Source organism: Diadema antillarum, unplaced genomic scaffold, assembly GCF_040938485.1.
Source record: "Diadema antillarum isolate AM-2024a unplaced genomic scaffold, OU_Dant_1.0 seq00001229_RagTag, whole genome shotgun sequence".
Lineage (NCBI taxonomy): Eukaryota > Metazoa > Echinodermata > Echinoidea > Diadematoida > Diadematidae > Diadema > Diadema antillarum.
In genome coordinates, this window is record NW_027272017.1 from 113,822 (window position 1) to 137,105 (window position 23,284).

Consider the following 23,284-nt stretch of genomic DNA (forward strand, 5'->3'; position numbering starts at 1 on the left):
AGTTCAGCCCAGCCATGCATGAGTGGGCACTCATTAAAGACATTAATGGTCTCTTTCTAACTTCTCTAGAATTACTTTTCAGGAGTCTGTGAAAAGACTTTTCGAGAGTAAATAAGTCTGTTTAGAAACACTCCTGCCGAATTATTTTGCTGGGATAGAATGTTTCTGTTGGAAATAAAAAATGAATGAATGAATGAATGAATGAATGAATGAATGAATGAATGAATTAATTAATTAATTAATAAATAAATGAATAAATAGATGAGAACTTTTTGAAAAATTCCGCCATTTTGAGTAATGGGTAACTTTTCTATTGTTGTACAGATGTAGTGAAAATGGCGGGAAAACTGATAATTATCTAACAGGCATCCTTATAACATAGTGCCACATATTCGGGAAAACACAGTTCTGTCTGAGATGCATCACAGAGGATGCTGTTTTATGTGTTCCCCCCCCCCCATCTTCTAAATGCAGGTGCGAAACTACTTTATTTTCCCAAACAGCGACTTAATATCAAGTGTTGTTACAGACAGTTATATGGCCCAGCATGTGAACATAAGTTTTATGTGAATACTGCATGGCTGTTACGTGTTATTTCTTACGGTCAGTTGAAGTCTCAATTGGGACGTTGACTTCAATCCTATCAATGGCAATTCGTCCTCTTTCGCTCGTCCCAGACGCTGTAAAAACGATCTGGAAGTTAAGAGACAATTCAGCAGAATTTAATACGTGTGTATCGATTATGACGTCACTATTATCATAGTACATGTTTCCTTGATGGGCATATCATTCGTGGCTGAATAGTTTCATTTATTTACATAATATACCAATTATACAGACTAATTGATTACAAGCGGAAAACAAGAGGTTAATTGAGTCACAAACATTACAATAATCAGATTTTAGAAAATGCAAAGAGAAATGTGATTTTGTTGAAAATAAGAAATTTGATCAAATTTAAAGGAAAACAATCACTGCAGCTACCTATATTCCTAACTTCATGGGTGTAAAGCTGAATTATTATTTCCTTTGCATGATGATGATAACATAACTAGATAAATATCAGATCAACTTAGGGATATAAAATAAAAATGCAGTTCTAGAGGCAACCCTTCCCTCACTTGAAAAGTAAAAATTGTTCCCCATTCATGCAAGTGTATGTTACAGGAAGCCATTGTGATACTTACGGCAATCAAAGAGTTTCATTAGAGCCAGACCTCATAGCGGACAGACTTAGGTAATTTCCAAAGGTTTTTGATGTTTTCAGGAGAGAGATGATGTCATCGCGGAGCTATATTGCAATTTTGGATTGCTATGTGATTTTACTTCTACTACTCATGCAGTTTTTGAAAATTAGAAACTGAAGAAATAACACCCAAGGTTCTATTAGTAATTTGTCAGTTTAATACTTGAATATTTGTATGTTTTTTATACAACTTGAAATGTAAAACGATAAATAACGATTGCCTCATATAGTACATGTGTATTCCAAAGATAAAAGCCAAATTTGAACCTATTTCTGTCTTAAAATCGATATTCAAGTATTCAATTTGTCAATCATGTCTTACCTCTGGATAAGGCCATTCGTGACCATAGCAACATATTGTTACGTCACTCGATCGGATCCAGCCTTCTCCAACGTTGGAAATATGAAGAAGAGTGTGCCCGCAGACGGACACATTCAACTGGCTGAGCCTTGGCCCGAACATTTTGTAAGAGAACGAGAGTAACGTGGTTGTTGTAGTCGAGTGAAAGTGAGGTAAAGTAAACGCGGAATTCTTATTTGCAGCCCGAGTAAGGAAAAATCCACCTTCAAAGAATGGAAAGACAAAAACAACAAACAAAATACAGATAAGATGAAATCCAGAGAGTTTTGATTCGCCTTAATCAGAATATTGTTCCGAAAGAGATCACGAACACGACGAATATTGCTTTTTCTTTTTCTTTTTGGAATAAACAGAAGACACAATATCTGAATATAAATTACCTTTACACATTAAACACGAATTTACACGACTAATTTCAGAACATCACCGCAAGAGATAAAGATCGCATACATAAACAAATATCTGTCAAGTTCGATTCTAAAACAGACATGTATATACATAAATAAACAGTGTTCCAAACTTCATTTTACCATTTTTTTTTCAACAGAATGTACAAAGAAATATTTGTGAAATTTGTCATGCGTGTCGTTGAAAATATACGTAACCCGCCAGAGATAACAACACAACAACAGTCAAACTTGCATGTCTATAGGGACCATAATACACTCAGCAAAAAAAGTAAGTTCCCCCCTAACATTTTTGGATATATCTCAAAAAGTATTTTACGGATGTTCATAATTCGAACGGGAATGGATAGGGAATTTCATTACTCATAACATGAATGGCATATCATTGCCACCAGATATCATTATTGGTGTAAAAAAATCGCATTTTATGTCAAAATGCATGGGAAAAAAAGTTGCACTTTAGGCCATAGAGAGCATATTGTATACATTTCCTATGTAAGTTATCAAATGATCTTTTTAAATTGTGTAATTCTCAGGAATTTCTTCAGGTACAATGTGCTTCCCTATTAAACAGATGTTATGCATACTTTTTGAACAATAGGCCTTCTCAATATGAAAATATTGGTAGAAGCCATGTGATTTGTAATTCCAATTCAGGTTGATCACATTAATGTGCCTGTGGGCATTTTGCATCATGCCCTCAAGTTGTAGATCAGTTTGCTGAGGGAAATGGCATCGAACGTATGGAGTGGCCTGCAAGATCCCCTGACTGTAATCCAGTAGAGAATCTTTGGGATATCATTAAGTGGAAAGCGAGCAAGAAGTTGAAAGATGACACTTCACTGCAAGAATTTCAGCGCATCTTGCAGAGAGCATAGACCAACATTGAGCGGCGCCAAGTACAAACTTTAGTTAACAGTTTGAGGAGGAGATGGCGGCTGGTCATTGCGGGTGGTGGACATATCAATTATCAAATACTTCACTATAATTTTATGCTCATGAAAAGAAAGAGATAGAGAAATGTGCAATAACCCATGCTTAAATGTTCAGAATCATGAGTGATTGTTTGATTATTTGTGTAAAATCACTAAAGTGCAACTTTTGTTTCCATGCATTTTGACATAACATGCATTTTTTCACACCAATAATGATATCTGGTGGCAATGATTTTCCACTCATGTTATGAGTAATAAAATTCTTTATCCATTTCCGTTTGAATTATGACAATCGGTTGAATACTTTTTGAGATATATCCACAAATGCTAGGGGGGAACTTACTTTTTTTGCTGAGTGTATATATAAGAAGAAGGGGAGAGAAAAAAGCTGAAAATCCTTCTGTTTCAGTGTATACCGATGTATATACTAAGACTAACATTTTGTTAATAAAAACCTTTTTTTGAACTACAGAATGGCGTACTCGAGACTCCTCTTTCTTCTTTTAATAACATTTGAATATATATATATATATATATATATAGAGAGAGAGAGAGAGAGAGAGAGAGAGGAGGGAGGGAGAGGGAGGATGATATTAAAAGAGACTCGGACAAATAGACATCAGGTTGTTTTTTACATTCGTTGAAATTCTTCAGTCTCTCACCGTTATTCTTCCACGATGTATCCAGCCAGTACAGACCATCGTAACTGCCACCGCTTATCACTTCCCAAGCGTCGCTCGGAAACACGCTCAGTTCACAGTCACTGAGGCCTTGTTCTGTCCGGTAATCAAGCTTACCGAAATCACACGAGAACAATGCTTTAAAGGCAAAAACGAATGAAACAAGAAAGAATTAAATGCAACAGATAATCGAATCGAAACATAGCAGCTTTCCAAATCGGGAAATCCCCCCCTTTTTTTTTTCATGCATTAACCACAAAGCATATAAGTCTAAGTAACTTTGTTTATGAGACGATTAAAAATGATCATGTTAAAGAGTGACGTTTGGGCTTCTCGCGATGGCGCTTTATGGGTTAAGAACTATTGCCAATATTAATTGATTTTGTCAGCAGTTGTACATCTGCTTACAGAGAACACCCCAATAACATCGTTGCTCATTATAACTTGGCAATAGTTCAGAGCAAGTTTGAGAGAAAAACTAGAAAAGGAAGAGGAGAAAAAACCGAGAGATTTGTATGTAATTGATAAATCTGGCTTACTACTGCTTACCCTATAAAGAACAATGAAAATGAGGTAAGGAATTCTGGTTACCTGTTTCAGTCACACCTGTGTGGTAGGACATCATCTGCACCAAGACAAAAAGGACCACGCCCAACTCCATGATGATGACCTCCGTGTTCGGTATTTTGCGTTAGATCAAATTAACATAAAGGGGAAAAGGCCCGAATGTTCTCCCGAGAGAAAGCTCGAATAACTTCAGGCGCCAGCTCTGATCTTCAGTCACAATGTGTCAATCAAAGGCATGAGTGTTCAAGGGGACAGAGTTGGCATTCTTTGTCTTTACTTTCGATTTTCAGAAATGTGTTGGTTTGCAAATACGTTTGAATAATGAAGCTGCAGAAAATGTTGACACGATAAGCGAAAGTAAAATTAAAGACTACTCCCTTTCTTCAAGCACTGGCATTGCATATGTAAATGAGACCTATTGTGATATATCTCTAACCGCGTTTGTATACCAATGAAATGAAATAGATATATGTTTAAGTGTATCTTTATTCTGACGATGTAAGAGGAAATCCGAGATAACACGAGTCGGGCTATTGTTCCAGACAAAGGGATGGAATGCTCAATTTTCAATGAAAATGAGAGAGTGTTGAACTTTTCAAGATGAGTGTAGTCTCGGATCAATAGTAGATTGAATGATGGCATGGCATAATATCCTTGTCATAAAATAATGTTGTTATGGAAACACAAAAAAACCCACATAGACATACACGCATCATAGCGACAGCACCAATGTTTGTACAGAAGAAAGAGCCGATTTATTGATCATTTCCAAAAAAAAACATAGCCGATAGATACCAGACGTAATCTATCATACTTATTGATTGATTGATTGATTGATTGATTGATTGATTGATTGATTGATTGATTGATTGATTGATTGATTGATTGATTGATTGATTTTAATAGTGACGTCTGATTCAACGATCTAGTATGCACGCGGGGATATAACGCACACCACACATACACCCGGTACATTATAACAAACGTGCATACCAGCAAGGGCTTTTTTCATTTCTTTACTTATCGAATGTTCATTCAATATCTAAGCAAAACTACAAAGACGCACGCGTCCATAACTCACTTACCCACGCATACAAAATAGCACGATAGAGTATGTACACACTGCCGGATATAAAACGTCGTTGTTTCCGTATACGTGAAGAGATACACGTGTATCTGAGCAATATTGATGCAATGCCATATTCCACTTAACAAGTTTCTGTGACCCTCAATTTCTGACGGTTTTGAAAGCTGCTTTTATTAGATCATGACGACCTAAGAAGATTTTAACAATGATTCAAATGCCATAAGCTTATTTTTCATGAAATTATCAGACTTCGACAAAAGTGTACTCTGAATTCATCATGATTGACAAAGATAGGACCATAAAATGTTGAGTAAAAATTTCACAATAATTATCGGTCCTAACCATAACAGAGCTGATAACAGCTGCAATTTTATCTTGCATTAATAGGTTAACATAGACACACCTTGTTGCCATGGAAACATCTTTGTTTACATTTGAGCTTATCAAGTGCACATAACAATAAGATGGGTTCAAGGGTCATAGTGTTGCCAATATTTTACACGAGATGGATTATGTATAAGTGCGTGCTGAATTTCGATAAAAAGAATTTTGTGTAAAACAGTTTACTTAAGATTTCCAGTGAGTGAGATATTCTCTGTTCCTATGACAACATATTTATACACTGTATAATGATAATGACTTTAATGATAATGATATGATTTTATCAAACGCGTAAGATACTGAGTAATTCAACCACCAAGTTAGGTTAAGGTTATTGGTTTATCGGAAAGAAAGATATGGAGTACTAGAATTTGCAAATTTCTGCATCCCCCTTAAAAATGAACAAGAAAATAATAAAATGAAAGTACAATTTTGGACGCCATCTTTCATTTCCCCTACACCAGCCATTTTGTTTCCTTCTAACATTTTTTATTACGATTTAGTATGTCATGGGGAGATCCCGAACATATTTAATTACATTAGACCTAATTTAGATTCAACAGAAGTTGATCACTGCAGGTCTCAGAGCTACTTTGTACAAACGAAAATAACACCGATTTTGGTAAAATAGCATTACAGGAAAGGCAAGCCGCAAGGTTGCAAACAAATTGAATAAATCGTTTAAAGTACAGTACATTGTAACAGTTGAATTTTTACTTTCATGACATGTTCCACGTTGCAGGGGCCGTCATGATTAACATACACTTGACAAGAATTTAGATGGCAGCTCTTTCCTATAACAAAAACGACTAGAAAGAAAACTCCTCACAAGGATTAAGTACTAGTACTCGCAACTGTAACATTTTTGTAGATGACTACGGTCTATGAGTCATGCACGTACGTACACGCGTGTGCTTGGAAGTGAGCCCTCTCTCAATCACATGTGAATAGTGTGCAGTCGCACTCGCCATATTCCGTCTCAACTTCTGAAAGGTTGTGGTCTCGCCGGTCCCTCAAAAATCGGGAAAGATGTCTCTCGCAAGAAACATTTCGAGGTTATCTGGTCATCTTCGAGCACACAGAAATGTCGTCAGGGTTTCCCAGTCATGCAGGCAATATGCAGAGGACGCCAAAGTATCAGCCCCGACACAAATGTCCTTTTCTTTCGGCTATCCTGGAAAGGTTAGTATCTTGCATGTGTAATGCGTGCGCTAGTCCCATACGTTAGATTTTGTGCTAGAAAATGTGATGTCCTCAGATCAGCTGTATGTAGGGTCCACAGAAGTAAAAGAAACAAAATATCACATATTGATATCAACTGAAACCTTGCATATAACAAGTAAAAGTACTCAGAAATACATCTACAACACTGATACTTACCACACCTAACCAAGTTTTAAGAAATTTTATGTTTTATCTACTTCTACGCCTGCGCCCGCTACGTTACGGAACCCTGGCGCTGTCACTCATCATTGATTGTCGGCGTCATCACGTCACAGCACACAGGCCATGCGCACACTATTATAACTCTGAATGTGAACAAGACAAAACGATAAGAATTATGTCGTCGCGAGTGGCGTAGTACATAAATTTAGTTGATTGGTACCGGTACTGCATTGAATGCGATTGATGTTTGCACATTAAACCTCCCCCGCGTGTGAACATCGTCTCTATTAGAGTGTATGGGTCCTTGTCAGACTTCCCCACAGGGCCACAGCATCTGGTTGGGCTCTTGTCTACCTTTCTACATGTACAGCTACACTACACATTTCGCAGCAGCCTTGTGTACTTGTGGACATGGCAAATGATCTGCGACTGTCGTAGAACTACATTTGTACTTACTTTTGTTAACCACTCAGAAAGAAAGCATAATCAATCTTTAATACCATTAACAATAAATTTTGGTTGTGGTAACCTAAGATTCTTTTTTATAGATACACTTTACAATGGTCTGAACTGCCTCTGTTGGAACAAGTGGATAACAAGTTTTACCTTTTTTACTGGTTCGAACCTGAAAATTTACTGATATACATGTGTGTATTTTTTGACTCGCTGATCTCAACAATGTAATTTTTTCTATCGGTCATGTCAGACCAGTAAAATGGGCAATTCCTGAAAAGTTACTGGACTGACAGTGATTATTAAGGGTCAGGGACCGTCGGACCGGTGCCAGTGTTAAGTGGTGTGTTACATACAAAACCCTTGGAGTCATTTACAGGAGATCACTCTGTGTAGTTGCTTGGTATCGTCATTGTGGTGAACATGTAGCTGTTAAATGCTCTACTTCACATGGCATCTGGTCAGGTGAGTGTCCACATTGAAAATTGGTGTCAATCTTTCGCGAGTATCCCAGTGAGTAACACTGTGCTTCAGTTTGAATGCTTTAATTCAAGCTGCCAGTGTTTCCTATCTGTCAGCCAACAAAATAATCATGTGAGGGAAATTATTGTTGTACCATCTTGTAATTTTCCAAGTAACTGTTAGACTTCCTCACTTGGTAATGCCTTCGTTTATGTTTTTGTTTGTTTGTTTGTTTGTTTGTCTGTTTGTACGTACATTAGATGTATTACGCAAATGCCAGCGTGAAACAAGTGGACGTTCCCTCCGGTACAGGCAGTTTTGGCATCCTTGCCCAGCATGTGCCCTCACTAGCTGTACTGAAGCCCGGCGTTGTCACAGTCACAGAAGACGATGGCTCCCTCAACAAATTCTTTGGTATGTTCCCAAATTATGTAACTTACATAATTGTGTATCTTTATGCAAAGAAAAATAAAAGGAAACAGATTGGACTTCACCCTAGGTCTGTTTTTTATGTCTCCATAAAACTCTGTACTGCAACATCTAAGGGATCGTATAGATTTGGTTGAGACCCAACTTCTTTTTTCTAACATTTTTTGGTGAGATAATGAGAAACCTCTTATAAAATGTGAAAGACCATGTAATTCTAAGAGGAATTCAGCATTTATTTGATGGAAATTGGTTCCCAAATGGCTGAGATATAAAAAAAAAGTGATGATTATAAAATGCGGCAGGCCACGACTTTTATTAGGATCTCTTTATTTCATCTTGTTCTTTGATATCTCAGTCATTTCAAAGTCGATTTTGATCAAATCAACTTTCAATTTCCCTTAGAATTGTATGCTTTTTGACATCTCATAGAGTGCTTCCTCAATATCTTGCAAAATGTTAAAAGCTAATTCCTCACCTCAACCAGTACTGTACAGTCCCTTTAACCCGTTGAGGACGGTTTGATTTTGCAACAACATGCATTTCCCATAGACGCTTGCCCGAGTATACTCTGGACTCGTCCTCAATGGGTTAAGAGTAGCTATATCAGATAGTGAGTGCAGATGGAGATTTCTTGGTTATGATACCCAGATTCTTTTGCCATTAAAATCATTTGCCATTAAAATCATTTGCAGTGGCAAAAGAAAGAGGTTCTTTTCGTTCACCTCATCACTCACAATGAATTCATTCATGTTGTAATAGTGCCATGCAACCTGAACTGCTTAACTATCATTTTGTATTTTTCTTCGAAATGAAGATCTTGTTCTTTCCTCTTGAACATATTTGGGCAAACTATTCCAAAACTTTGATCCGACAAAAGATATAGAAAATGTACCATGTGTCATTTTACATTTCGGGAGTCTAAAGCGTGGAATGATCTTTGCCTCTAGTCCTGTATGCATGATTCATTGGCTCATAATATTGTTACAACTATCTCTGTTTGTTGAAACAGGGAGGTGGCTTCCCACCTCCCTGGTTGAAAACAGGTTCATGTACTCTTGTAAAGTTTCATTAATTTCACATTTGGTCTGAGATATTGATGAACCTTATATTAATCTGCTCATCTGATTTCACTCTTATGTATGAACTCAATGTGAACATAAGGAGTATCAAATATTTGCTACCTTCAATACATTATGTAAGCATAGATTTGTATAGCATACTTCAAAACAATGTGTTAAAGCCTGAGCAACTAGAAGATTGTTTAGTCCCTTGGAAATTGAACTAAATGTTTCAAGTATTTTAGTGTGTACACTTGTATATAAAAAATAATTGCGTGAAATAACTTGCATGTTTTTGTAAAAATTATACATGTACAGTTTTGACTGAGATAGACCTACACTAAATACCATCCTTTCCTTTCCAACAGTGAGCAGTGGCTCTGTGACAATAAACAATGATTCATCAGTGCAGATCCTCGCCGAAATTGCTGTGCCACTCGAGGACCTGGATGCACAGGTAAACTCATCAAACTATTGTGAACATCTTAGTTTATTCTTTTTGTCTGCAATTCTTGGTGCAAGTGAGTGGAACGTTGGAGCAAATAACAGTTTGTGCCTTGTATGCACTTTGATACAGTTTGGTAAATTTAGCTGCAAGAGACCAATTATGTAACCACTGGATAAAGCTGTCACAGAAACATTTTGTTTATGCCAGTAATGTAGTAAGTTCTTACCTTTCTTTGATGTCACATTGTGATCAGAAGTAACCCTTATTGAGCATCACACTGAAGAAGAAGTACAATGCAGCTTATTGGAAGCAAAATAATGATTGTTATAGTGAAGACAGGAGAGACAGGTTACACAGTTTGTATTACAGCAATGTTTGGATGGGGAATTTTAGTCCTGCACATGCATCTGTGTATACATCTTATATTCATATGTATAATGCTAGTACATGTAGTAGAACCAGGCTTGGCAATGGAGAGAGTTTGTTGTGTAGAACATGCAATTGTTGGTGCTTTGATTGTTGAAACTGAAAATGGTTTTAACTTAAATCGACAAGGGAAACCCATTTTCCTTTCATCGCCACAGATTTATCAATACATTCATATCTGAAATATTCTGTGTATACCACGCTCGTTGGGTTGCAGTGTCATTGGAGAAAAAGTCAGCCAAAACACGTCTGAATTTTTCTCCTTGTTCCTAATTTATCTGCCAACAACATATTAAACTGCCATGGTGGTACCTTCCCAAAACTATAACTTCCAAAATCAAAACACATTAATTTGGCAAAATAAAGATAATCCTCCCAGTAACATCTTTCATGTGCAATTTTGCATGGATAACTGTGCAGATTTAGCTTGGCAATGCATGCAAGCTGCGCTGTTTCCTTGTTAGGACACCTGCATATCATTATTATAAATAAGATCAGAAATGTTTTTGGCGAGGAAGTGCTTTCAAACTACTATTTTTGTCATGTTATTTCATCATAGATATGTATATCTAGGGGAAGATAATGATTTTATACTAGAGAATTCATCTTTCAAAAAATTGAAACAATTTGAAATTTCATATGTACTCACAATCCCCCTTTAACCCATTGAACAGTCCCGAGTATACTCGGGCAAGTATCTATGAGAAATGTGTGTAGTAGCAAAATCAGCCCGTCCTCAACGGGTTGAATTAAGCATGACAAAGAAATTGTTTAAATACTGTAGAGTATAAAAACAGCAACAAAGCAAAGAGGAAAAGTAGATTGTTACACAATAAATGTAAATCAATGATAATGTAACACCACCAGGCAATCAAGGAAGGCATGACCAAGGCACAACAGGAACTTGCCGCTGCGTCAACAGACGAGGCAAGGGCAGAAGCACAGATTGGAGTTGAAGTTCACGAGGCGCTGGATGCTGCTGTACAAGCCAAATAGAGGTCCACCCAGGAGTTTCTGAGCCTTGAAGTCTGTGTGTAGGTGAGTTACTTAGTTTGACAGTCAGTTGCGATTAAAAACAGCTCAATGCAGAATCTTTAAAGGAGACCTCCGGATGATTTTCAGACTTTTATACAAGATTTGAACAACTATAAATTAGGTATACAGAGTACAGAGTTTCAGAATTTATAGTGATTGGGATGAGGATTGAGAATGTATTCAAAATTTACAACAAATTGCAATGAACAAAGATGATGACATGGCAGCCTCACAATAAGAATGCATGAGTTGGGGCTCAAGGAAGCAGAACAAAAGATGCATGCATTCTACGCTGGTGAACTTATTAAGCAAGTGATATTGTAATGGAAATACACTGCTACATTTCTGAAATATGTGAGGCTCCTATGACCCCGTTTACAGTGAGAGGCTCGGCCGCGGCCCAGCCCACCTTCATTTCAGTGTAAACGCGCAAAAGGCCAAATGCGAGGCCAATTTGGCCTCGCATTTGGCCTCACTCTGGAGGTGGTCTCGGCGGCGTCCGAGCCGCGGCCGAGCCCGGCCTTTTCTCAGTGTAAATGCAAACTGGGCCAAATGCATGGCCAATTTTAGTCTGGCTTCCAAACCCTCAGCCTGTATCTTTCGCTAGTCAGGATATTAACCCCCTCAACGTCGAAAACTAGTATAGTCTAAGGTGGTTTTGTCCTGCAAAGGATTTTTTCCTTCGGCAAAGGCCTTTGCCCAGACGGCGACTTTTTCGCCAAGGAATTCAGTTGGCAAAGGGTCTGAAAACCAGATAATACCAAATTGCGTTTGTTTACAAGCAGAGCGCCACTACGACAAAATATTGAAAGGTTCGAATCAAAAGCGCGGCCGAGCCCTGCAGTGTAAACGGACAAAATTGCGAGGCTCGGCCTCACAATTGAGGCTGGGCTCGGCCGCGGCTCGGCCCAGCCCTGCACTGTAAACGGGGTCATAGTCATCAACACTGTTCAGTGTAATTTGTTTAAGATTTTTCAGAGTATTGTTTCTCTGCTCAAGGACCACAATAAATTCTACAAATCTATACATTAAGCTGTCGATTTATGTACTACATGATATGAAATTATGAAAATTGTCTGGAATGCCCCTTTGATTTGATGAAACTTTGGAATTCTGAAATTAGCAGAGCGCCATACATTATATACTTAAGAGTACTTACACAAAATAATATGTGTCTGCATCATACACATAATTCATAAGCTTAATATTTTTCATTTGCTTTTCTCTCTTTATATCTTTCAGATATTGCCAGTCAACAAGTCAGCATGGGTGATTCTAGAGGAGCGAGAATGAAGAGGAGAAACAAGAATACTGGAAACTTTGAGTCTGGATTCTATTTAATACCTCAGAATGCTAGCTCTGGGACAAAATTGTGATTACAAAGAACTCTTGCTACATGGAATGCCAAATGCCTTTGAGCATATTCCATCCTAAACTTTCCGCAAAAGTCATCTCCGGTTAGGACATATGGGTGTCCTAATTTGTGTCAGTTCAGGATAATACCACTTTCTCTCATGAAACTCTCACAAAAAGATGAATTCAAGCATCATTCAGCTAGCATGCAAGTATTGTTCTCTGGTGTACAGTCTTATTAACTGATACATTTTTTGTTGTAATTGAGAAAAATAAAATATATAAATATCTGAGCATTGAGTGAGCATTGTTCATTCATTTAATAATTTCAGCTTCAACATGCACACAAAATATACTATGTTCTGGGTTATTGAATTGTGTATAATTCAAAGGGCACAAAAACATCCCAAATTATACATAAACTTTATTAATGATATAAATTATAATTTATATTAATTATAATGTATTAGGGATAATACTGTAGTACATGTAATACCGTACTCATCGTCATCAACATTTAGACACCACTTCACACAAAATGTATTGAGTTCTTAACATGTAATGAATCAATATACACTGAAATAATTTGTGTAGCTACTACATGAATAGGATACTCACTTTAATATAAAACATACATTTACAGTACACTGTATATGTAAAATTATGTACAGTTTCTACTATATTTGATTAAAAACTAAATGAAAGTTTTACATTTCTCGGCATCCACTTCGCTACCACATACACAGGCAGTGTACAATCACACTACATGTATATAACATTAGAAGATTGTTGGGTTGTTGTTGTTGTTGTTTTTTTGTCACTATTGATTTTATGTTAGACAGGTGTCATCGTCATGCTAGGTACACTCATACTTTTAATATTTGCTTTCTGCGAAGTGTTCTTGAAGCAAAATACATGTCCTGAACATGGTGGTGCTTTCCCACTCTTAAAATGTGAATCTTGTAGTAAAATGGGAGACAGTGGATCATAGGCTGAAATGGGGTGAAAGAAACAACATTTTTTAGCCTTGTGCAAGAAGGATGACCACAGATTTATGTCATAATGTAGATTCTGTCATGATTATCGCCATCTCGTACAATGGGGGGAAAAGAACTTAAACCTGCCAACTCTGTCAATTTTGAAAGTGCTTCTGCTGCAGTTCTTATCCCAAAAAACAAAACAAAACTAAACAGAAAAAGTGAGAACATTAAACAATTTTTTTTTTTGTAATGAGTATTGAATAAATATGTAATAAGACGGTATGACTTCTGTAAGAAGGTGTACAGTTTTTATTTGTTCAACGCTTGGCCGAAGCTGATTACTACACTGTACAAGCCATAATGATGACTTATCCCAGACTGGTTCTCACGCATTCAGTCTACAGGTGGCGCTATATTATGCTTTTTTTCTTCCCGAGAGCCCGATCTTACCAAGGAAGTATGATAATCGTACCAGATAGTTTCAATTTCATCTGTGTGTTTGTTTGTGTGTGTGTGTGCGTGTGTGTGTGTGTGTGTGTCGGTTTCTATGTTTGTTTGATTTTCATTCATATTCTGCATTGCAGGTTCTCGTTAAAGTTTTGTAATACATGTATCCAAGAATGTGCAATAACATTGGCAAAGATCTTCCGAGTTCTCTTGGAAGCACAGCTTGCAGAGATTAAAAAAAAAAAAAACAAGAATAAATGACACAATACATACAAGCTGATATTGGCAGACACGGCAGCATCTTGAAACAGCACATAAGATTAACATGTGTTACAACATAAATGGAAGCAAATGTGTCGAAACAAGTAAAATTCATATTCTGAAACCTGAACAGATGTGAAAAATGAGAAAATCTTGAAGTGATGAGGCGACAAAAGATGGCAGAGAAGTGAGTTCAGTGTCTGGTCGACAAGAAGGACTAAAATGGAAGGGCAAAGTGACAATTGCGGGCAACGAGTGCCTCGAAACTATTCACTGTAGTGTGTAAGTGCATAAAAGCTTTAGGGGGGAGGGGTCTTACTCCTTTGAGTGTCAATTGGCTAATGAAACCCCACAGCAATATGCACACTGTCCAAAGTCCCTGTGACTACGTTTGGGAGGGTGTAGGTTGCACCTGAACGCCAGACAGGTTCTAGGTTCCCGCCATTAAAGGGTGTGTTCAGTTCTGGTCGAGGTGAAAATTTAGGCTTTAATATTTTGCAAGATATTCAGAAAGCACTCTATGAGATGTCAAAGAGCATGCAATTCTAAGGCGTATCAAAAGTTTATTTGATGAAAATCAGTTTTGAAATGGCTGAGATATCTAAAAACAAGGTGAAACAAAGAGATCCTAATAAAAGTGGGACATGTCGCCTTTTATTATTATCACACTTTTGGATATCTCGGCCATTTGAAAACCAATTTTCATCAAATAAATGTTGAATCCTTCTTAAAATTCCATGCTTTTTCATATTTCATATGAGGTTTCTCATTATCTCACTTAGGAATATTCAAAACATGAATCCCCACCTCAACCAGAACTGTACAGTCCCTTTAACACTTCGTATTTGTTTCTTTCTGGGCCAAAGTGTGTGGAAAGGACCTACTGCTCCCCCCCCCCCCCCCCCCCCCCCCCACTTGAGAGGCCCATGATCAAGGGTTTCAAAAGAAAGGGGGAGCTGAAAATAAAAGAAAATGAAAGGGGCAGATCGGAGGAAGGAGATATAATAAGCAATGGAGAGGAAGTGAGAATGGAGGGAGAATGAGAAGGAACACTCGAAGAAGAAATGTGTCGGGAACCAAGTGATATAAAAGACTTCCAACCTAGAACCTAGAACCTAGAACCTGTCTGGCGTTCAGGCTTTCCAGGAGACAAGCAAAGCTTTATGATAAAGTAAGGATACAAGATTTTCATTCCATCAGTACAGTAATTAACTACCTTTGAATGGATGGTCAAAGTTTCCTGAAACTTCACTGATGATATTCTACACTGATATTCCAACAATTCTTACTGAATCCCATAAATACTTTGTGTATTTCGAATAAATACTCCTGTAAGATACAAGCGAGCACCTGTGTCCGCACGTCGTACTGCTGCATGAATCCAAACGGTCGACAGGTTATCGAAATACGAGCCACATAACATCTTTGACCCCTGACCCCGTGGGAACTTTTCCAGGGACGCCTTGTGTCATAGTGAAGAAAACATCATATCCCTCTGTCAATCTGAGACATCTTTATATATACGTTTTCACTCCCTTCACGCATAAAGCGTGATTTACACTTCACAAAAATATTTTGTATGAATAGCTACACAATTTGTTATGTCCCCATATTTCGTGAAAGGATGTCATCAAAAAGCAATATGAAATTGCGGGTCTGAGCAAGCTTAGGTATTAGCAATGACAATATTGAAATGGTCTTTCCTATTTGCTTCTACATTTACTGTTTTGCAGGGGCTAAAATCTTATTTCGTTCTCCCTGATTTGTTTTGTTTTGTTTTGTTTTGTTTTGTTATGTTATCCCCTTCAATTCTGAAGTTTCCGGGGGACCCAGGGTCTGTTCGCAGACCCTGGGTCCATCCACAAACAGGCACTTCGTTTCTCTTTCCAATCAAACTGCATATCATTTGCGAATTTTCGCCGAAGTAAGTGTGATTCTTTCATAGTTTGAAATAAAGGATGAGAGGGATTTTTCCACAAAGAAATTTCTCATCATCAATCACCTACAGCTATACATTAAGTTAGTTAATATTGAAGCAGCTACTCTTCAAGTTTCAAGTTTCAAGTTTCAAGTTTATTTTCCACATCTCATAAAAAGAAAAATGAAATCAATGTGATTTCATGTGAGCATAACAAAAATGAACACACAGAAAAACAATCAATAACAAAATAACGCACATGTATAAAAATCAGAGTTTGTGACTCGGGATATGTGGCGAGTGTGGAGGGGAACAGCAATAGGCCATTGACCTTTCGAGGCCGAACCCCATAGACAAAAAATGAAAAAAGAGAGTCATTTAAAATAATGATATCATAATTAACAGTTATCAATTAAAGCATTACAGAATAATTAACAACAAGCACATAAAACAATTACAAGTACTAAATGCACTTACAGAGGACAAAATAAGACACAAATTACAAAACAAAAACGGTCTACAAAACGGGACATTATGTAGCACTAAGCCAGATCGGACTACACATCTATACAATAATTTGAAATAAGCTGTAACTTATATTTTCTTCTGAATGATGCAAGAGATGGACTTTGTTTTAAATCAATGTTTAAACTGTTCCACAATTTTGGACCTAAAAATCTTATACTACTTCTTGATATCTTATATCGGTAAAATGGAACGTACATATTGCACGAATTTCGGGTTTCATAAAAATTTATAGATCTATTAAATGCAAAGTAAGAGCTGAAAATTTGAGGTAAATAACCTTTAGAGTGTTTATACATAAAACTGGCTACTTGAATCAAATAAACATCATTTACTTTGAGCATATTCAACTTCTTAAAAAGAAAATCAGTAGATGTTAAAAAAGCTGAATTCGTTATAACACGGATTGCACGCTTTTGCAAAATATATACTCTGTTCAATAAATACATTGCACATTTCCCCCATGCACAAATACAATATGAAATATGTGGTAATATCATAGTATTATATAAATTCACTAAAATGCGCAGTGGTAAAAAACTTTTCATCCTATTCAAAACACCAATAACTTTAGATATTTTACAAGATATATCATTGATGTGATATTTCCAACTCAAATGTTCATCAACTATGACACCTAAAAATTTAACATTCTGAGCCTCTGTTATTCTATTTTCATACAACATTATATTCAATGAACTAGTATCTATTTTGACATTGTTTGGTCTGAATACCATATAAACAGTTTTTTCATAATTTATTGTAAGTTTATTGACAACAAACCAATCACACACCTTCTTTAGTTCAGTATTCAACAATGCTGTCATATCATGTATATTTTTGCCAGATAAAAATAAATTGGTGTCATCTGCAAACATAATTGGGTTTAAAATATCACTCACAAAACACAGATCATTTACATATATCAGAAAAAGCAATGGTCCTAATACAGAACCTTGAGGAACACCAACATTTATAAAATTATATTTTGAGTAATGATTATCAATAAATACATATTGTTGTCTGTCTGTTAAATAACTTTCAAACCACTGTAAAACATTTCCCCTGATTCCATAATGATACATCTTCTTTAAAAGAATCGAAATATTAATAGAATCAAAAGCCTTTGATAAATCTAAAAACAAACCCAGAATTATTTTCTTTTCTTCAAATGCTGTAGATACATTATTAACAAACTCTAAAAGTGCCATATCTGTACTAAAACCTTCTCTGAAACCAAATTGTTTATTATACAAAATATTGTTTTTATCTAAAAAAGCTGTCAATCTCTTATGAACAAGTTTTTCAAATATTTTAGAAAAAACTGACAAAATTGAAATAGGTCTATAATTTGAACATGAATATTTATCTCCCTTTTTATATACGGGTATCACTTTTGCTAATTTTAAATCTGTGGGATATATACCTTGTTCAACTGAAGTATTAGAAATATGTGACAAGGGAAAAGAGATAAGATGGGCACATCGTTTTAAAACAGAAGAATCAACGCCATCATGGCCAGGAGATTTGTTTGCACTTAAACTCATAATAACAGATACAATATCTCCTTCACTAATTGGTGTAAAAAACATAGATTGAGAAAAATTATCTTTCATATAATGTGAGAAATCTTTATCTAAAGAAGAATGTGGCAGATTATTCATTAACTTAGTTCCAACACTACTGAAATAATCATTAAATGTATCAGCAATACTTTTCTTATCATCAATTGCTACACCATTATGCTCAATGTAATCACAACTATCTTTCTTACAATTCTTATTCAACAAATTATTGATTACTCTCCATGTACCTTTTAAATCACTCTTCACTTTGTCAAAGACATTTTGATAATAGGCACGTTTAGCTGCACGGATCATATTGCTAACAGTATTTCTATATTGCTTGTAAATGTGTTTACGATATTGAGTGGGATTTTTCAAATATTTTTTATACAATATATACTTTTTATGACACATCTTTTTCAGTTCTTTAGTAAACCAAGTTTGACAATTATTATTTTTCTTAATATTTACTTTTTTAAAAACAAAACATTCATTATACGTATCTAAAAATGTGCGCATAAAATATTCATATTTCTCATCAACCGTAGGAACTTCCACAAGATTATTCCATTTAACAGACTGTAACAAACCAAGAAATTTCACTATATTTACCTCATTAATAACTCTTCTGTATATATGCTTATCATCATCGTTATATACTCGACTACCATTATACACAATAAAAGGAGATAAGTGATCACTGACATCTGAAATGAGAATACCAGCTGTGACAACATTTTCTGAGCGGTTGATAAAAACATTATCGAATAAGCTAGCTGACGAGTTTGTTATTCTTGTCGGCTTGAATATCATAGGAGAAAAAGAAGATGAAATGAATAAATCTAAAAATTGATGTGTCACATTGTTATCAACCAATAGATCAACATTAAAATCACCTACTATAATACATTGTTTCCTTTCTTGAGATATTTTGTGGAATACAGGTTGTAGCATATCAATAAAAGACTGAATTCACCAGTAATGTGTGAATAATATGTAATGCATGTGTATTATTATTATCATCATTACTATTACCGTTCTTATATAGCGCATAATACCTTTGGCAAGGTCTCTATGCGCTGTAGAGAAAAAAAAAACACGAAAAGATAATTACAGAAACAAAGTGCTGAATACGTCACTGTCTATAGTGTCTTTGGTATGGCAAAGTGATGGTAGTGTCCACCCAGTAAGGTATACTGTACTCACTTCATAGTTCAACGAGTTACACGAGTTCGACGAAACAGGCGAAATTGTATGTCAGTCTATGTTTAGTAAAATTTTATTGCACATATGAATACTGATAGATAAAAATTAATTCCCTATGCGTTAAAAGCCAAATAAGGAGATGAGGAAACACAAAAACAAAAAGAGAGAAGAAAAAAACAAGCAAACAAAGGACAATAACAACTTTTTGCATCCCATACAGGAACGTCTATACACTGAAGAGCTATATCACTTGCTGTATGGGACCTATTAATCATAACTCTTATAGTGTTATTGCAGCCAGTGCATGTGGTTCTCTCTAAAGGAATGGATTTTCTCTTCAAGATGTATTTCAAACGATTTCGTGAAATATATGGAGACATTGTACATTAAAGTATTATATAAAGAGAAAATAGATAAACAAATAAAATTGATTAGGCTTACTCTGCAGACCATTGTGAAGGATTGTTATACTGAGATTAACTAAAAAGAAACACTTCACTTGCAAATTAATGAGTACTCGAAGCCCAATCTATACTCTGTATTACCACTTAATCATTTCAAGGACCTACATGTATTCCGCAGTCTAGGAGCTCTTCCACTATCTTCGTTATCTCTATTTTCCTCCGTATTGAGACAGAATCCTTCCACACATTTCACAAGAGAGTACAAGGAATTTGAGTCTGTCCACATAATGCCGTGAACCGACACTTGGTTTAAAGTCTCGAGGTCGGGTGCAGGGTCAAAATGTCGACCACAGGAATGCCATATACCATTTTAGTGTTATGATGGTTGCCCGGTTGCCCAGTGCCATCCACGTTGATCGTCGTTTTCATTTATTGCGTAAGATGTTGTGTTGTCAAATACCTTATTTGTGTCAAATCATGAAGAAATTATGAGACAACAAGGTGAGAAAGATATGTTTATTGCGATGCTGATTTCGTTACGATATTTTACAAACGCCTGTTCTGATAGTAAACAGTTTCACGTTAACATCGAATTAAACTGCCATATAGATGGCCTTCAATAAAATTCATCGTCACACAGGTTGCTACTTGCGAAGATTGAACAGTTATTGTTGTTTCACACCAGGCTTCGTATTCTAATTCTCAGATTGAACAGAAGATAGACCATGGTTGATATTTAATAAGTTTGTAAACTGCTCTTAACAAAGGAAAATGAACTTTATATTGTGATGTATTGTTATGTTGACCAGTGGATATATTATACATTATGATTATATATTTTTTCTCGTTTTTGTAGCCGCAGAGTAGATTGTTTCCATTGCTATCCATGATGTCACATTATACAAATAAGCAGGCAATGAGCAATATCATAAACCATGTCATAATTCTTACATCTTTGCTTTTCACTGAGAGAAGACGGTTGATAATATCACAAGTTGGTCTGTGAATGAAGCATAAGATCCTAAGAGTGACCTCTTTGATAAGAAAATGAGGAATTGATAATTTCAAGGAGCTGCCTCGTGCTGACAGTGTGCGCAGGTCTGTATACTCGATTATAATTATATGCGACATGCTCTTTCGACATGAACTTTGAAGCGCGGGTTTTTAGATGTCAAAAATTAACCAGACCGCTGCTGATTGGTGGTGGTTTGTACACGGTGGTGCAACTCCTTGAAACCAACATTTTATTTTTCTTTCCTTAATGGTGCCTGTTGTCATAGCCGTTATTTATATCGCTATATAACCGCGCACCGAGGAATGTACATTTCGATCTATGCCTTGATTATATACAAAGGGGGTACTTGACGCTATAGTACCGCCTTGATTACAAACAAAATAGGGAAGTAGCCTATACAGGTGATCAAAGTACAGATGCATAGTGTAATATAACAGAGTATAGATAGAAGGCTGTGGGGAAGCACTGAATCCAACTCTATCTTATTCCATTTCACTGTCGGTGCACGGCGATTTAAGTTTGGATGAAAAGGTTCTAGGTTCGAATCTTCTTCCAGCAGGATATCAGTATCAGTACCTGGCAGGAGAGAAACAAAAAAGCAAAAACAAAACAACAAAACAGTACAAAACAAGACAAACAGAAACATTCAATTGTTCCTTCATTTCTTATCTATCGTTTGCTTGTTTTGGGGGTGAGCCGACGACACCTGACACAAAAATTGAGGCACATGACTGACATTTATCAATCTTAGCTCGATTTAGCTTGGAAAAGTGAAACGCAGCTGTGTTGATTTTTAAGCAGTTTCGATCAAAATCAATATTTTTCCCCGATTAAGAATGAAACTACTCAATGGTAAACAATACTATTATTTCACACTGCTTCTATACCATTGAAATCACAGCTTCCGTCATATAACATGGAAAATGAGCCAGTTGGCAGTAACCAATAAGTTTTTACACATTCCGTCCTCCTAAGAAAACAATAATGATCATTACTAATTTACAATGTTTACAATCAAGGGCGTCAGATCTGTTACTTGTGAAGACTTTGAAATAAGGCTTTGATGATCTATTATAGATGAAACAAGATGATTCCACCACGTGCACGCCAACAACAACAACAACAACAAAAACGAAGAAGAAGAGGGAGAAAGCATTGCTTACATATTTTGTGTCTGTTATATCTTTTTTTTCATCCTATAGTAGAAACTAAACGCATGTTTGTCAGTTTGTTTCGTTTGTTTGTCTGTTTGTCTGTTTGTTTATTTGAAACAATGTCATATGATAATGATTCAGAGAATCAACTTGCGCCGTAACGGAAATTCACCTGCTGTCCATAATCATGTACGATAGGGAGGGTTTCATACGCCGAAATTGCTTTTGAGGAGTATACGCGGAGTTTGCAGGACTGACACATTACATTGTACCCGATCTTTTGTGACATGATGTTATATATATCATTATGCTGAAAGCCAAATGAGATCATTAACCAATTAATGCTTGTACAGCGTACACAACACAAATTATACTGCAACTTGAAAAAAAAAAGATATATGTGGTGCATGCATATAGCGACAACTTTCAGATATTTTCGCCGGACAGTTTTTGGCTTCAAGCAAAGAGGAACGTTGGGAGACCGAGGCAATGGTGCCATCAGCTCACAACACTCCCATTGGTAGTACACATTGGACTGGTATTCATTTGTTTTTAATCTATAATTCAACTTTTTCCCCTCCAAGTATCTCACTTCATTAGGCAAGGGATAACCAAAATTGTTATGACAAAACTATTTTCAAGCAAACACGCATGACCATAATCGTATCAATGATAACTTCTAAGATAACATTCACTAACCTCATTAATGATCAATAAATTTTTACTAATGAGATAACACCGGATGAAGACGAAGAAGTATACGTGAGAACAACTCATGATTTTTTTTTCCATGTGATCATGGCTGTTTCGTGCCTGGTGGGGTAGCTCTATGTTGTAAGAGAAAACAACATTGGACCAATGGCATGCGCGGGCGCCTAAAGTGTGTACCCATGCAGACCTCCGGCCTCACGCGATATCCCCGTCCGCAACGGCAAACACAACCTGAAGCAAATCAGTGTTTGGAGATCTATCTTTGAGTTTGGAAGACTTTGGAACTCCTTGCGCAAACAAAACTTGGTCATCCAATTGTGCGTGTGTCCTGCGTTTGTATAAGTGCATGTACGAGTACTAGTATTATTCAGTGAGCAAGGGAAG

The 23,284-nt window shown here is 36.3% G+C and overlaps 1 protein-coding gene across 1 annotated transcript; it reads left to right on the forward strand.

Moving 5' to 3' along the window:
• Positions 1-6,646: 6,646 nt before the first annotated feature.
• On the forward strand, positions 6,647-12,751 carry LOC139745008 (ATP synthase subunit delta, mitochondrial-like). The gene is made up of 5 exons (XM_071655416.1): positions 6,647-6,846; positions 8,226-8,379; positions 9,821-9,909; positions 11,194-11,364; positions 12,604-12,751. The coding sequence occupies exons 1-4, from the start codon at positions 6,694-6,696 to the stop codon at positions 11,320-11,322; spliced, it is 525 nt and encodes a 174-aa protein (XP_071511517.1). The 5' UTR covers positions 6,647-6,693; the 3' UTR covers positions 11,323-11,364; positions 12,604-12,751.
• Positions 12,752-23,284: the final 10,533 nt, after the last annotated feature.

What these genes read in the sequence shown, in the direction of transcription:
- LOC139745008 (XM_071655416.1), top strand. Translation starts at nt 6,694, where the DNA reads ATGTCTCTCGCAAGAAACATTTCGAGGTTATCTGGTCATCTTCGAGCA. An exon ending in CTTTCGGCTATCCTGGAAAG is followed by an intron (nt 6,847 to 8,225) that starts GTTAGTATCTTG and finishes TACGTACATTAG; the next exon opens with ATGTATTACGCAAATGCCAG. An exon ending in TCGAGGACCTGGATGCACAG is followed by an intron (nt 9,910 to 11,193) that starts GTAAACTCATCA and finishes TAACACCACCAG; the next exon opens with GCAATCAAGGAAGGCATGAC.